The 14799-nt window shown below is 46.2% G+C and overlaps 3 protein-coding genes across 11 annotated transcripts; 1 reads left to right on the top strand and 2 right to left on the bottom strand.

Moving 5' to 3' along the window:
- Positions 1-243: 243 nt before the first annotated feature.
- On the bottom strand, positions 244-3318 carry sco1 (synthesis of cytochrome C oxidase 1). The gene is made up of 7 exons (XM_084676954.1): positions 3018-3318; positions 2729-2845; positions 2394-2484; positions 2076-2273; positions 1762-1854; positions 1508-1623; positions 244-1223 (listed from the first exon to the last, which is right to left on the bottom strand). The coding sequence occupies exons 1-7, from the start codon at positions 3183-3185 to the stop codon at positions 1089-1091; spliced, it is 918 nt and encodes a 305-aa protein (XP_084533080.1). The 5' UTR covers positions 3186-3318; the 3' UTR covers positions 244-1088.
- Positions 3319-3715: 397 nt separating this feature from the next.
- tmem220 (transmembrane protein 220) lies at positions 3716-5426 on the bottom strand. Its single transcript, XM_084676955.1, has 6 exons — positions 5191-5426; positions 4963-4992; positions 4828-4888; positions 4522-4645; positions 4341-4400; positions 3716-4219 (listed from the first exon to the last, which is right to left on the bottom strand). Exons 1-6 carry the CDS (start codon positions 5290-5292, stop codon positions 4087-4089), a joined length of 510 nt encoding a protein of 169 aa, XP_084533081.1. The 5' UTR covers positions 5293-5426; the 3' UTR covers positions 3716-4086.
- A 91-nt stretch (positions 5427-5517) lies between these two features.
- map2k4a (mitogen-activated protein kinase kinase 4a) lies at positions 5518-14591 on the top strand. Of its 9 annotated transcripts, XM_084676949.1 has the most exons (14): positions 5518-5622; positions 5752-5993; positions 6675-6710; positions 7948-7980; positions 9762-9864; positions 10187-10361; positions 10715-10834; positions 11367-11486; positions 11587-11638; positions 11771-11898; positions 12195-12272; positions 12364-12512; positions 12693-12738; positions 13830-14591. In XM_084676949.1, exons 2-14 carry the CDS (start codon positions 5861-5863, stop codon positions 13941-13943), a joined length of 1287 nt encoding a protein of 428 aa, XP_084533075.1. In that variant the 5' UTR covers positions 5518-5622; positions 5752-5860; the 3' UTR covers positions 13944-14591. The 9 variants fall into 9 exon arrangements, with proteins under 9 accessions (XP_084533075.1, XP_084533078.1, XP_084533077.1 ...); XM_084676952.1 differs by lacking the exon at positions 7948-7980 and having other exon boundaries at positions 9774-9864; XM_084676951.1 differs by lacking the exon at positions 7948-7980.
- The last annotated feature ends 208 nt before the right edge of the window (positions 14592-14799 follow it).

Raw genomic sequence — 14799 nt, 5'->3', positions numbered from 1 at the left:
GAATCCCATAGATTGGGATACTCTGCATACAAAGTGCAGCCTCTCGCGCAGGATGTAGCCTTTTGTGTTTGAGTCGTGATGGCGGTTGTCTAATCAAGGAGTTTGTATGAAATAAACTTTATTAGGCAAGTGCCTGGTGCGGGGGTGTTTTCGCATCATTATGAGTCTGGAAAACAAAGTTATCTGTTTTTCTACTGTCACCACTCACGCTGCCTGCAAGTTAATATATTCAAAACGGACACATTTGTAAGAAGTTCACGTTTAATATGACACAAGCTGAAAATCAATAAATATAACAAAGCCACCATCATTCTTTTACTGTATGATTTTGATTGGTATGTGTAACACGGACCATGTGTCTAATCATTAACTTGTTATGCTCCATGACAGCGCATGTCTCTGGGACAACCCCAAACCCATTACAGAGCATTCGAAAGTGTAAACAAAAATAAAGCTTTCAGTGCATGGAGTCTTCCAGGTACTGACCATTCAAACTAGAAGGACTCTGTTCACTGCCCCCCCACTTCCTATTGAAAACAGCTAGATTTGGTACAGTGAATCAATAAAGCAGTACAAACCAATGCTGCATTTTTTTCTTTTTTTTTTCTTTCTGTTTCTGGATTGTTCTCAGAACAGAAGATATACAGTTATCCAGGGATAAACAAAGATACAAAAAACTGACATATAGGAGCCCGTGATTTGTCTCTGCGGAAAACAACCAAACTATGAACCAGTACCCTGAAGGCACCACTGGGAAGCAAATCAAACATACAGACACTTTCATAACACTAAATGATTATAACAGATTGACTGTGGTCTGTTAGATCTGTAAATGGAGTTATACATTAATAGAAAGGGGGGAATGTTTTTATCACAGACATCTTAACTCTGCAGTAGTCTCAAATAAATACACCGCAGTGCCAGTGACATCACAGGACACCGTCTCTCATTGGGCCAGAGGCAGGAAGGTACCCAAGTTCTGGCGGGGGGGCAGAAGGCAGGCCTTTGCAACTTCCTCCTCCTCCTCATCATCATCCTCCTCCTCGTCGTCGTCACTGTCTTTGTTCCGACATTAGGCCCCTCCTCCTTCACTTCCCCTTCTTGTGCTTCCTCATGTACGCAGCGACGGAGCCGCTGATCTCGCTGCTCTTCTTGTTCTGGCCGAAGTACTCCACAAACTCCCCGTCTGGCCCGACCAGGTACATGATGATGGTGTGATCCACCTGAGCACACGGAGGAGCGGGGGGGTTTAGAGCAGGCTGCATCCACCAGGCCACAGCTGCCATCCTATCAGTGGAGTAGCTAAAACAGGGCTTATTGTTTCAGTTGTTTTCACATATGCAGGGTATAATAGTAGTGTTTTTAGATCTAACATTTTTAGATTGTGTCAGGCTGATTGTAGTGGAAAAAAAAACTGCTGTTTCAGTAACTGCTTATGACTGCTGATTAAAATGTGTCACGTATCTGTGATAATATAATATAAGCATAAAGGACGAGTAGGACTTACGATATAGTCGTTGTCTTCGTCCTTGGGGCCCTGGCTGTAGTAGACTCTGTAGGCCCGGGACACCTGGTCTATCTGGGCCTTGGCTCCAGTTAGCCCGATCAGTTTAGGAGAGAAGTCTGGGGACAAGACACAGACGAGGGCTTAGAACGGCCGCATCTCAATCAGCTTAGATAGGAGAGGAGGGACAGGATGCAGAGAGGGCCTTAGAGTGGCCGTATCTCAATCAGATGAATTGTTGTTTTGCTGTGGTGTACCTTTTATGTAGGTAGCCATGGCCTCTGCCGTGTCCCTGTCGGGGTCGATGGTGATGAGGAGGGGGGTCAGGTTAGGAAGGGACTGGATAGCATCTATGGAAGCAGAGGAAATATATTTAAAAAGAGAAAGAAGGAATGAAATAAATGAAAGATATATCAAATACATTTAATGTGATGATTTGAGAGAAAGAAAAAAAAACAATCAAGAGATTGAGCACTTGTGAATACATAACTGACACCAAACTGATGACAACGTAAACATTATGAAACCACAGATTTTAATCCATTTAATACCCTCAGAGAAAGCTTCTCACCTATCTCATCCACCACCTCTATCATTTTCTCGATCTCATCAGGGCAGATGTCAGGACAGTGTGTGAAACCAAAGTAGATGAGCACCCACTGGCCCAGGAAGTCGTCGCTTTTGCAGGGCTTGTTGTTGTGGTCCACCAAGGAGAACGGCCCCCCCAAAGCAGGCTTCCCTATCGACTTGGTCCTCTCTTTCTCAATCACTGACAGAGAGATAAGTAATGGATTTTGAATTCATTACAACTTCTTGTAAATCAATCACATCTATTCACACAATTGGGTCGTTTGTGGTGTCGGAAAATGTGACTTTTCTTCACACTCACGTTCCTCTTTCTCCTTCTTGAAGTACTTCATCACAGCCAGGAGAGCGCCGCCGAGGGCGAACGTTATCGCTAACGACTTCCAGGTCACTGGCTAGAGGACGGGCAGAGACATATCGAACATGTCAACATCATTCATTACTAAAAAAGGCTATGCAAATGCTGGGCAGATGGTCGGATACCATTATAACACCTGTTTTATTCAAGGACAAAAAAAAGGAAAGGCAGAGGTTAAACATATTTAGAAAACATTGTTTAACCTAGCCAACTGAGGACGTTATTATACTTGTTAGAGTACATCATCCACATGTAAAAATCGTGTTTTTTATGTATCGTACCCCTGTTTTTTTGGATTTGTCGCCAGAAGAGGGCGGTGGAGGTAGGGACGAAAATGATCGCAAGTTGTGGACAGGCGACCATGGTGATCTGCATGTGGAACTCCAACGCAGTTTCGCCTGTTTAGGAGTGGAGACAGAAGAGGACACGAGAACGCATTTTATACATGCAAGATGCGAAGTGATGACAACGCGTTATAGCACTTTACAGACATATCATCCCAAGTCGACAGCAAACGTTTCAGTACATTTAACCCATAAGCGCTAGTAGTTTTGTAAGCCATTGACCTACCGGCAGCCCATAGACTTTCCGCGATGAGTCTGTGTGTACGGAACCGGTGTGTCCTGACAACGTGCTGTGTGTGAATCGGCAGACAGCGTAATTGCCAACACCTTTCTGGAGGAAGACACGACTTAACAATCTACATCCCAACGTTTGATATGATAGACCCAATGCCATGATTCTGGACCGGTTACTACAGCCAGTGCTCGTTACGGAAGTCCTGGCATAAGTTTATACAATGTAAAAGACTAGGGCAAAAACGCATATAAATACCCGATCTGAGATCTGTGCTCATGTTATACAAAGCCGACTACTACATCCGCTGTTAGCTGTGGAGTAGCTGTAATCTGCTCTGAGATCAGTAATGAGACCCCAATGGAATTTCTGTACAGAACGGAAATGACGGATTTCCTTCGCTTGACTACTCTGAACACCACGTACACTCTATTGACATCTAGTGGCAGAGATGAAAGTGGGAATACTTATATCCAGCGACGTACAGGGGATATTTAAACCTACAACCTCTTGATCTGAAGTCCTAAAAAAGAAAGAAAAAAAAACTAACTCTGTCACGTGGAAGCGATTATTAACCGAATTAAAAGCTTAATTATTCTTCCAAATTGAAAAATGGGAGCACTTACTGAAAATACATTATAATAAGTGCCTTACTTCAAATATAAAAGGTTTTGAATTTAATATCAGGACAATCCAATACTATTTCATCAACAATTAATACAAAAATACTAAAGCAGCAGAAATCACAAGAGAATTACACTTAGGAATGTTTAGATTTGTAGAAAGGAGTATATCCAGACAAACAAAATACATTCAGACCTGACATTTCTGTGCTGAAAACAATATTTACAATTAGTGTGTTTAAGCATAAATCCTCATTTTCACATCTTCCCTTTTAACGTCATGTTGGCGCTGTTCTCAGTGCTTAACATACTTGATCAAGAACACAGACTGTCTGAACACTGGCAGGATCACAGACAGTTGAGAGCCACAGGTTTTTTTTACATTTTACATCCTGATGGAGAAACAGCAGCTGGAGAGACTAACTTAAAAAACGACCTGACTATATGGCAGTGTTGCAGTGGGACGGCCAGCTGGACCTAAGGTCCTTGTTGATATAATAGTAAAGCCAGGACACAATGGGGAACACTGTGATGGCAACAGCCGGAAACAGCCTTCCAACTCCTACATCACTCCTGGAGGAGATATGAGAATGGAGACAAGTTTATATTTATAAGACAACAATCAGCCTTTAAAAAATGTGATTGACAATCAAGCAGGCCGCAGTAAAGACTACTTTTTTTTAACAAAGCTGACCTTCCAGAGTGCCTACACAGTAAGAACCAGACAACCGTCAATAGGAGACCTGAGAACTCCCTAGAGGCAGAGAGAGAGACTGTATTTATCTGACTGCATCACCTGGTAGTTATGCGTCAAGTTCAAATTGGTTCCTCAACACAAAAGTTGCTGAGAATAACAGCATGTCCTGTGAGCTGACCTTCCTTCCTCCTTCTGGAAGATGTTTGTGATGCGTTCTTTGTACAGAGTCCATCCCAGCAAGGCAACAACAGCACTGGATATGAGAACATGGAGATCTGCCAGCCTTCTCCATGGTAGGGTCTCTGATAATATAATAAAGAGAATAAAGGTCAGTCCCAAAATAAGTGTCACTTCATTGGGTAAAACAGGGCACATATCGTTTTTTTATGTGATCTCATGCGGTGGCATTAGCAGCCACTAAATTGCGCTGCAAAAAGAGATCGAATCAGAAGACTTGGAAGTCCAAGTGGCTCTCATAGCCTACCTGTTACATCTGCTTTGAGTCCAATCAAGAAACACAAAATGGCAGGTACTCCATAGCCTACCTGTAAAGAGCCAGCTATTACGCCTTGTCATAATGAACTCGAATTGTTGTGTGAATTATGTAGGCTAATCATACCATCCATATCGCAGCATCGGGGTCATTAACCTGTGGACACAAGACGATAGGATAAGATAAATATGTTCTAAAAAATATATGAAGTACATGCCTGATCTGCGTGTGAAATAAGATAAAACAATGAATGTGCCACGGCGTCTGAAGAGCGGGGGTACGTTAACTTGAGCTATAATACAGTGGGCCTGTGTATAAAGACGAACGTTATGATCTCTTAACAACGATTCTTACCTGAACATACGTTGCTAGAGCGAAAAACAAAGACATACAAATATTGCAGACTTTCCAAATAATCTGAGGAAATTTACTTTGGCTACTTTTACTTTTGCCCATTTTTTGGCCCTAAGTTTGAGACTGCAAACTTTCGAAATTCTTCCTGGGCAACGTTTGAGTTCTTACGGCAAGGATCCGCGTTTTGGAAACAAAAGTACACCAAATGGGCTGGGCTCTTTCCATTTAACTAATGAAATAGTCGGATGTGAAGGGCAGCCCTGCACATCCAGCGTCAAAGGGAATACAAATCGATGTCCCCTAAAGCCCCACAGTACAGCAACGAAGCGGAAGTAGTGGGTGTTCACATTTGCAAGTGACATTTAGTCAGCTGATAGCGGGTTGCTGTCAGTCAGTGAGGTGTCTGCGTGTCTAATGGAACAGTGGTCACAGGTTGGACTAAAACGGACATATATCAGTTAACGATTAATCTTGTTTCTTAGATATATACACACAAAGAACCACCACTGTACCGTAAAAGTTGTACCTCGTCTCATCATTCAATTCCATTTTTGGATTCAGATCTTCCTTCTGTCTGTGTCTGCACTGAAGAGGGTGAAGTTGGTTGCTCGCCTGGTCTATACTCTGCATTGCAGCCGAGTGGTGCTGCTGCAGGAATTCAAACACAACAATGGCGACTCCCAGTCCTAACACCAACTCAACAACACCAACCAGCCACAACAGCAATACCGCAGGATCGACAGCAACGTCACATCACCACCAAACCCAGTCGCAACACATAACCACAATGAGCAGCATGCAAGGTAAGGATGGGTAACGTCAAATAGCCGAGCACCAGATAGCTTGCGGTAAGCTACTAGCTAGTAGGTAACGTTAGTTACTATTAACACTGGCTTTGCTGTGGAGTTGTTTCTTGTGCGTCAGTCTTAGGCTAGCTAGCAGGCTAACGCGTCCACTTACCCCGACTCATATTTAGGTGACTCTAACTAGCTATCATTTTATAATGTTAGTTTTGTATAGTTAGCTTAGTAGCTTGTTAGCGTAGGCTTTACTATCGGTATGCATTGCAATGGTGATGATTGGCACAATTCTAATTTCTCAAAGCTTTTAGATGGCACTGAATCCGTCTCTAGCCTAACGATAATAGCACGTATCTACACTAGTCTAGCCCCTCAACAAGACTGGTTTCGCTAGCAAGCTAGCTAGCTAACGTTAGCTTGCCTGCTACGATAGCCAGGCAATCCGAATTGGATAAAAAAGCACAGTAATCGGCCATCCTTAAGTATATAAGTAAATGAACGTTTTCAACTACCATCCTAATTAATTAGCTATTCATCTAGATAGAGTATAGAAATAAAACGTGCCAGCTAGGCACCTTCCTTTTACGTACATTCAACGTAATACAACTAGCTAGTTAACAGGACATCAGTAGTTCCAAATGTAGTTATGTTTTTATACATGATTTGTCTGTTTTTAACTTACAGAATCCAACACCTGCTGGAGGTGCCAGAGTGAAACAGGTAACTACATGTTTTCTGTTACGGATGAAGTCATCATAATGCTTTTTTGTAGGTAGATGTAGGTGATTTGGTAAATTGAAGGTTTTATTATTTAATTATGTTTATCTACCTGGTTTAACTCGGAAGTGTTTGTAAAGTAGGTGTTTTTTTTTGCCAAAGCAATAGCAACCATCAACATAGTGTCCTACCCCTTTTCAGTGCAATCTGCATTGAATGATGCAACCAGTGATACTGCATTTACACCATATGTTAATATGGATTCCTGGTTAGTCTTACATGTCTAAGATTGCTTGTTCTATAAGCATCTCGCATACCACCTTTTGACGATCAGTAAGCAGTTTAAAAATACATTTAGATTGAGAAATCCCCTCAGGCCTATTGTGTAATTCTGTGATCAGTAGTTGTGTGTGTGTGTGTATTGAAACACTACATATCCGTCATGTTCTCTTCCCCTCTTGCTCTCCTGCTGCTTATCACACCTAACCCTGCTGACTCGATGCTGAACCATGGTGAGCTGGCCCTACAACACTAGTTATCATCCTTCTGTGACTCTGCCAAATGTTGGTTTATCTGTCCCATTTACACCCCCCCGCCCCCCTTTTTGTTTTTGTTTATGTTTTTCCATTTGTAGGTTGTCTATTGTTGATTTTACATCCCCCATCGTAAGCCCTGTTTACCTTGTCTTTGCTGTTGTCAGTATAGTTCTAAGGTTACTTTGGTTGTTTTTGTTGGGTGATGTTTATACATGAAGAAGCGATGCAACACAAGCATCTTCAGATTATTGTTTTGAATCCCATAATGAAGGTCTATAGGGTTAAGGTCTTCCGGTTCACTTATGTGAGGGCAGTTTCATCCACTGAATGCTTACCTTCCTGAGCCATGAGACTATGATTCTAACCTGTTGCCAAGGACGTCACATTTCACATTCTGGTTTTTGTTTCTAGTATTCGTCAGACCTTTGAGGGGATATGATCAAATACGCTTCAGACGTACCTTTGTCTGAAGCTAGTGGTTCTACGTCAGTACTGTTGCTACGTTCCACCCCAGTTGTCACTCATTTGTCAGCTATCCTATTACCAAACTGGTGGTCACAGTGTTTCAGACTCCATTGACTCATTGGTCACTCTCAATTCTGCTGGGCCAGCCGGGCAGGTGGAATTCTACAGCTAGACAAACCTAATGTGTACTATGAGGGATTTATTTTTTATTTTTTTAAAGGTTCTCTTCTCATCTCTAGGCTTTCAGATAAACCTCTCAGGAGCGCTCCCAAGTAAGCTGAACCTTTGCTTCACCACCCAGTGTTGTCAACCTGTAGACAGGCTGGTATCAGGGAGTTTGTCCTGCTGTGCCTGACTAACCCATCTGGGGGGGGGGGGGGGGGGGGGGTCTACCTGGACACTCTGTACCAAGACAACATCATTTTATTTACATTCTATTGTACCTGGAGCTCCTGTACAAACAAGAATCGATTGTCTTAAATACGTCACGCTGGCCAGCAGGAGGTTCCCCTTTCCTAGGCAGGACGAGGAGAATCCAAATGAGGAAGTATCAGTTCACACGCTTATGGAACCTAGTGCAGCATTTACACGTAGAAGTGTGCCTACACAACCGCCATCTTTGACCCCCTTCTGTTCTTGTTGATCTTCTACACCTGTTGGTTTTGGGCTTAAATAGTGAATGTAGAAAGCACAGCGGAACATCAAGTATCAGAAGGGCATAATTCTAAAAGTATTTCCATGGTCAGAGTTAAGGAACGTTCTGTAATTACCAGGCACTGTGCAAAATAACCACATCAGAGCTACCAGGCATAGTGCAACATTACATAGTACACTGCAACAAAACTGCATCATGTATTAAGTGGTTGGCTCCATGTTAGATCAGGTATCAGTTTGCCCAGTGCTTCTAAGCTTGTTACCGTGTTCAAAACCTGCAGCTTTGAGCTTTCAGTAAAATACAATTTGGATCTCTCTTTCAGACCCTCCTCTTCACTTTGCCTAATCCTTACTAAACTGCCCTCTGGAACATTCAGTGCCTTCCTTGTTCTTTTTGGTGTCTCTTACTGAAACATTGCGATGGAATCTCTGCTTGATGTCAGTTGTGGTAGTCATACTTCAATACTAACCAACCGAGTTAGGAGGCTTCATGTTTGTGGTGTTGTTTTCATAATTTGGGGATTTGTAAAAAAAATAAAAAATAAAATAAAGGTGTTTAAACGTCCTTTTTTATTTTTATTTGTTTTACTTGGCTTCACACTTTTGTTAACGCACTGCAGTGATTTTGGGCTGCACTTGAGCACAACAGTGGCGCTGAGGAACGTGTGGATACTCGTAGGTTTAATCTTAGACGGTGTGTGACATTTTATTGGCATTGAATGCACACATTCCTGTGGTGTTTGTGGGTGGGGAGGGAACAGAATACATCCTTCATTCTAAGGTGAGATAAAAAAAAATTTTAAACTTTGACCCAGGGAGACACCCAGCCTCAGATCTCTCTAGGAACAGAAGTCCTTTCTGAAGAGAGCTGCAGTTTCTGTCCTGTTTATCTCTTTCCTCCTGTAATTCTTAAATCAACAGGTCGGCCATTTTTTCCATGTATTTTTTGTGTGGTTACCCATTAGGTTCTAGTTGAATTGTAAGCAATATATACTGTATGTAGCCAACACCCATACAGTACAATATGCTGGAGATGCATTCTTTAGTTACATGTATGAAGCACTTAGAAACACACCTGCCCGTATCTGGGGAAGAGGATACTGCATGTGTGTGTCTGGGGCCAGGTCCATCCCTAAGATGGGCGACATGGACTGAAACAAGCATGACCTAATGAGTACATTTACCAGAATCCTCTGGATTAAATTTACCTCTGCCCTCCTCACTCTATGGGTTCTCCACCCCCCCCCCCCCCCCCCCCCATATCTGTGTTTTTGTTTAGTTTCTTTCATTCCGTTTTTTCAGTATGGTGTGTTTATTTTTGGTGTGTGTCTCCGCCCTGGCTGCCTGCCCTGTGCTCTGCCTCTTGAGGTCATCTTTGCCTTGCCTCCCACCCTTCCAGGTAAACGTAAAGCGCTGAAGTTAAACTTCGCCAACCCTCCAATCAAGTCCACAACCAGATTCACCCTGAATACAGCCGGACCCCCCTTCCAGAACCCTCACATGTAAGTACAGAACCTTCTAGAACCCCTTAATGTAAGTATAGAAGTTGTCGCTGTCTCCCTCTCCACCTCCAGTCTCTTTCTATATATACACGTCTTCATCTTTCTCACACTCTCCTTTTTTTTTCTTTTTACATCTATCTTCACTCCCACGCACACTTCTTCTGCACCCTACTGCTTCAAGACCTGAAATGACTGCATTTCACAAAGTTAAACAGTCATTCCGCGTACATTTGTATTCACTTACTCAGCCCGGTCACCAGTGTCAGACAGTATTTTAATCATGGTTCTGTATCATCTTATCCCTCCCTCGCTCCGCTTCCAGAGAGCGTATGCGGACCCATAGCATTGAGTCGTCAGGAAAGCTGAAGATCTCCGCGGAGCAGCACTGCGACTTCACGGCCGAGGACCTGAAGGACCTGGGGGAGATTGGGCGTGGGGCCTATGGCTCTGTCAACAAGATGGTCCACAAGCCCAGCAACCAGATCATGGCTGTCAAGGTGAGCCAGCTGAAGCTCAGTCGCCTGGGCCCGTCTCCCAGAATCCTGCTTGCTGGATTGGTCTGGATGACCCTGTGGCAGGGCGGGGGTGGGGGGTGGGGGGGGGGGGAGAGACTGGGATACGCTGACAGAGACTAACGGAGATGAAGCCAGACAGGCAGTCTGAGAGATACAGGCATGCAGGCAGACGGAGAGAGAAAGAAACAGTCTGACGGCGGGAGACAGGCTGAACAACAGAGGCAGAGATACAGGCAGAGAAAAACAGACAGGAAGACATACAGAAAGAGAAAGATTAAGTACTTGAGAGATTGTACGCTGACTTTGCCCTCAATTGTGTGTGTGTGTGTGTGCAGAGGATTCGCTCCACGGTGGATGAGAAGGAGCAGAAGCAGCTGCTGATGGACCTGGACGTGGTGATGAGGAGCAGCGACTGTCCCTACATCGTCCAGTTCTACGGAGCTCTCTTCAGGGAGGTCAGCCCTTCTCCTCGCCCCTCGCCTCAACCCACATCACCCCTGCCCTCTCACCTCAACCCTCCAGACCTTACCACTCTCACCCCTGCCCTCTCACATCAACCCTCCAGACCTTACCACTCTCACCCCTGCCCTCTCACCTCAACCCTCCAGACCTTACCACTCTCACCCCTGCCCTCTCACCTCAACCCTCCAGACCTTACCACTCTCACCTCACCCCTCTACTTTCACCTCAACCCTCCTCACCTCTCTCCTCTCTCTTCACCACTCACCTCACCGGTATCCTCGACCCTCCCTCCTAATTCATGTGTATAATAGCATATTTATTGATGGTTAATAACGTAATTAACAACATATGATGGTAAATAAACAAAAAAAGGTATTTGTTGACTGATAATTCGGAACCATACACTTCTGATCCTTGATCTTCTACTGTACTTTTTATGTGCACTGTTTAAGTTGTTATGATTTGATTTGATTTGATTATGGATAAAGGCGTCTGCTAAATGAATAAAATGAGCCTGTCTTCCAGGGCGACTGCTGGATCTGTATGGAACTAATGTCTACCTCCTTCGATAAATTCTACAAATATGTATATTGTGAATTAGACGATGTGATTCCAGAGGAAATATTAGGCAAAATAACATCAGCTGTAAGTACACAGCATGTCTCTTTACGGCTTATCTACTGTACCTGGCTTGTCATAAGTGTGATTGACAGAGACCTGACGGCTCGCTGTGTCTTTGTTGCAGACTGTGAAAGCACTAAACCACTTAAAAGAGAACTTGAAAATCATCCACAGAGGTGAGGTGACCGCCATCTTGTCACCTGTCTGCCTCTGGTCAGAAGGCGTGAAGAAACGGTCTCTATACTCGCACGACAAACGAGTCAATTTGATACTTTCCCCCTGCTCTCCTCTCTCCTTCTCCTCTCCAGACATCAAGCCCTCTAACATCCTCCTGGACAGGAAGGGGAATATCAAGCTGTGTGACTTTGGTATCAGTGGACAGCTGGTGGATTCCATCGCTAAGACCAGAGACGCTGGCTGTAGGCCCTACATGGCTGTGAGTCACATGACCTAGGGTTCAGGGGTCGTGAGGGGGGGGGTGTTGTGGACTTGAGCAGGGAATCCTCCTCTCCTGTCATCTCTTCAGTTGTCATTTGAAATCTTTTGAAATATCGCAGGGAAACTATAAATGAAGAGGGAGAAAAAACGTATTTTATTCCTGCTTTTCCCTCTTCCTCCCATCCCATCTTTTCTGGCTTCCCTCCCCCACTTTCCCTCCCCTCTCTCGTCCTCCCCTCTCTCGTCCTCCCCTCTCTCGTCCTCCCCTCTCGTCCTCCCTCCTCCTCTCCCCAGCCTGAGAGGATAGACCCCAGCGCCTCACGACAAGGCTACGACGTCCGATCTGATGTCTGGAGTCTGGGAATCACACTGGTGGGTCACACCGTACACCTCAGCTCACAATTATTCTGTTTTCTCTCCCCCCTCCTCCCCCCCGACACTCACTCGTCTGGTCTGTCCCCAGTATGAGCTGGCCACGGGCCGGTTCCCCTATCCCAAGTGGAACAGTGTGTTTGACCAGCTGACCCAGGTGGTGAAGGGAGAACCTCCACAGCTCTGCAGCTCTGATGATAGGCAGTTCTCCCTCAAGTTCATCAGCTTTGTCAACCTGTGGTAAGGACTACAACCAACATGGCTGCCACACAGAACTACAACCATCATGACTGTTTTATAATTATAGTTTAGGATTTGGGACTACAACTAAAATGGCCGTCACTGGGTTAGAACTACAAGTACACCTGGTGGTTCCATTGTATCGGTTTGATCGTCTTTGTCTCTCTGTCCCATCTGCAGCCTTACCAAGGATGAGTCCAAGAGGCCGAAATACAAAGAGCTGCTGGTGAGTTTATAAACAGTCCTCCAGGCCCTCCAGGCCCCCCAGACCCTCCAGGCCCCCCAGCCCCTCCAGCCCTTCCAGGCCCTCCAGGCCCCCAGCTCTCCAGGCCCCCAGGCCCTCCAGACCCCCCAGCCCTCCAGCCCCTCCAGGCCCTCCAGCCCCTCCAGGCCCCCCAGCCCTCCAGGCCCCCCAGCCCTCCAGGCCCCCAGCTCTCCAGGCTCCCAGCCCCTCCAGGCCCCCCAGCCCTCCAGGCCCCCAGCTCTCCAGGCTCCCAGCCCCTCCAGGCCCCCCAGCCCTCCAGCCCCCCCAGGCCCTCCAGACCCCCCAGCCCTCCAGCCCCTCCAGGCCCTCCAGCCCCTCCAGGCCCCCCAGCCCTCCAGGCCCCCCAGCCCTCCAGGCCCCCAGCTCTCCAGGCTCCCAGCCCCTCCAGGCCCCCCAGCCCTCCAGGCCCCCAGCTCTCCAGGCTCCCAGCCCCTCCAGGCCCCCCAGCCCTCCAGCCCCCCCAGGCCCTCCAGACCCCCCAGCCCTCCAGCCCCTCCAGGCCCTCCAGCCCCTCCAGGCCCCCCAGCCCTCCAGGCCCCCCAGCCCTCCAGGCCCCCAGCTCTCCAGGCCCCCAGGCCCTCCAGGCCCCCCAGCCCTCCAGGCCCCCAGCTCTCCAGGCCCCCAGGCCCTCCAGGCCCCCCAGCCCTCCAGGCCCCCCAGCCCTCCAGGCCCCCAGCTCTCCAGGCCCCCAGGCCCTCCAGGCCCCCAGCTCTCCAGGCCCCCCAGCCCTCCAGGCCCCCCAGCCCTCCAGGCCCCCCAGCCCTCCAGGCCCCCAGCTCTCCAGGCCCCCAGCTCTCCAGGCTCCCAGCCCCTCCAGGCCCCCAGCTCTCCAGGCCCCCCAGCCCCTCCAGGCCCCCAGCCCTCCAGGCCCCCCAGTCCTCCAGTCCCCCAGCCCTGTTCACTGACAAACATCCAGAAGACGGGACCATGGCATCACTCTAAACATCGAGGGTGTGTGTATTTGTCTGTGCGTCTCTCTTCCCGCCTCACTCACTCACTCTCTCGTCCTCCCCTTCTCCCTTTACCTCTTCTACTTGCTCCCTTTTGTCCAGAAACATTCGTTCATCTTGATGTTCGAGGAGCGGCCCGTTGATGTGGCTGGCTACGTCTGCAGGATCTTGGATCAGATGCCCACCTCGCCCAGCTCACCCATGTACGTGGACTGAACCGCCACGACGACAAACGTCAAAACAAACTGGTGTAAAGATTTGCTTCTTCCCATTACGGCAGTGTTAAAGAGAGGAAACGCCTACGACTCCATGTGCAATGAGACTGATGTTCATCTCAGTCATGTCTGTGTTCAATCTATATTCTCAAACACACACACACACACACACATGCACACTCATGTAAGTTTAAAAGTAACTGAATGGATATTCCAGGGTATCGGATCATGCTATGGAAGGCCTCATCTCTACAATATGAAAACGGTTACAGTGATTTCAAATCTGGAATGATGTATTTATAGAGTAAATCACATATGGATTATATGATTGAAAAGACTGTTATGATCGACATACTGGATTCATTCTCTTTGTGAATTTGTCCCCACACCTCTTCCATGTATGTGACTTTATGCATTGTGTTTTTTTGTTGTTTTATTTTTTGTTTTGGTATCTTTCAATGCAACCTCGCTTCTTAGGGTGTAAAGCAATTTAAAAGGTAAAAGCATTGATGGGTGGGGTCACGTCTGATCAGGACGCCATCTTGTGTTGTAAGGTGGCTGCGCTAACTGTGCAGTGCCGTATGTGCTGATATATATAAACAAATATATATATAAATATATAAATATGAAGAATAAACGGAGAAGGTAAGCTGCTGGTTCAGACTCGGTGTTATTTCAGTTCTGTGCATATTGAATAGCAAAAGTGCTTTCATATTTTAAATTCAAGTTTTATTACACACTGACGTAAAGAAATGTACTTTTATTTAGAAATACGCTGTCTTCATTGCGACGTATCGGTTGGATGGAATAAGTCAATAAATGTGCGTGTGCTCAACATAGCCACATTCATTCATCGC

The sequence above is a fragment of the Hypomesus nipponensis genome, chromosome 17 (genome assembly GCF_054491055.1).
Source record: "Hypomesus nipponensis isolate SF chromosome 17, ASM5449105v1, whole genome shotgun sequence".
Taxonomy (NCBI): domain Eukaryota; kingdom Metazoa; phylum Chordata; class Actinopteri; order Osmeriformes; family Osmeridae; genus Hypomesus; species Hypomesus nipponensis.
The sequence above is the reverse complement of the archived record's forward strand: the minus strand, read 5'-3'. Positions and strand labels throughout refer to the sequence as shown.

Coding starts and splice junctions, on each gene's coding strand:
- tmem220 (XM_084676955.1), bottom strand. CDS start 5,292: ATGGGCAAAAGTAAAAGTAGCCAAAGTAAATTTCCTCAGATTATTTGG. Junction 4,993..5,190: donor CTCTAGCAACGTATGTTCAG/GTAAGAATCGTT, acceptor TTGTGTCCACAG/GTTAATGACCCCGATGCTGC. Junction 4,220..4,340: donor CTGTGTAGGCACTCTGGAAG/GTCAGCTTTGTT, acceptor TATCTCCTCCAG/GAGTGATGTAGGAGTTGGAA.
- sco1 (XM_084676954.1), bottom strand. CDS start 3,185: ATGGCATTGGGTCTATCATATCAAACGTTGGGATGTAGATTGTTAAGT. Junction 2,274..2,393: donor CAAGAAGGAGAAAGAGGAAC/GTGAGTGTGAAG, acceptor TCTCTCTGTCAG/TGATTGAGAAAGAGAGGACC. Junction 1,855..2,075: donor AGAGGTGGTGGATGAGATAG/GTGAGAAGCTTT, acceptor CTGCTTCCATAG/ATGCTATCCAGTCCCTTCCT.
- map2k4a (XM_084676944.1), top strand. CDS start 5,861: ATGGCGACTCCCAGTCCTAACACCAACTCAACAACACCAACCAGCCAC. Junction 10,835..11,366: donor ACGGAGCTCTCTTCAGGGAG/GTCAGCCCTTCT, acceptor CCTGTCTTCCAG/GGCGACTGCTGGATCTGTAT. Junction 12,513..12,692: donor ATCAGCTTTGTCAACCTGTG/GTAAGGACTACA, acceptor TCCCATCTGCAG/CCTTACCAAGGATGAGTCCA.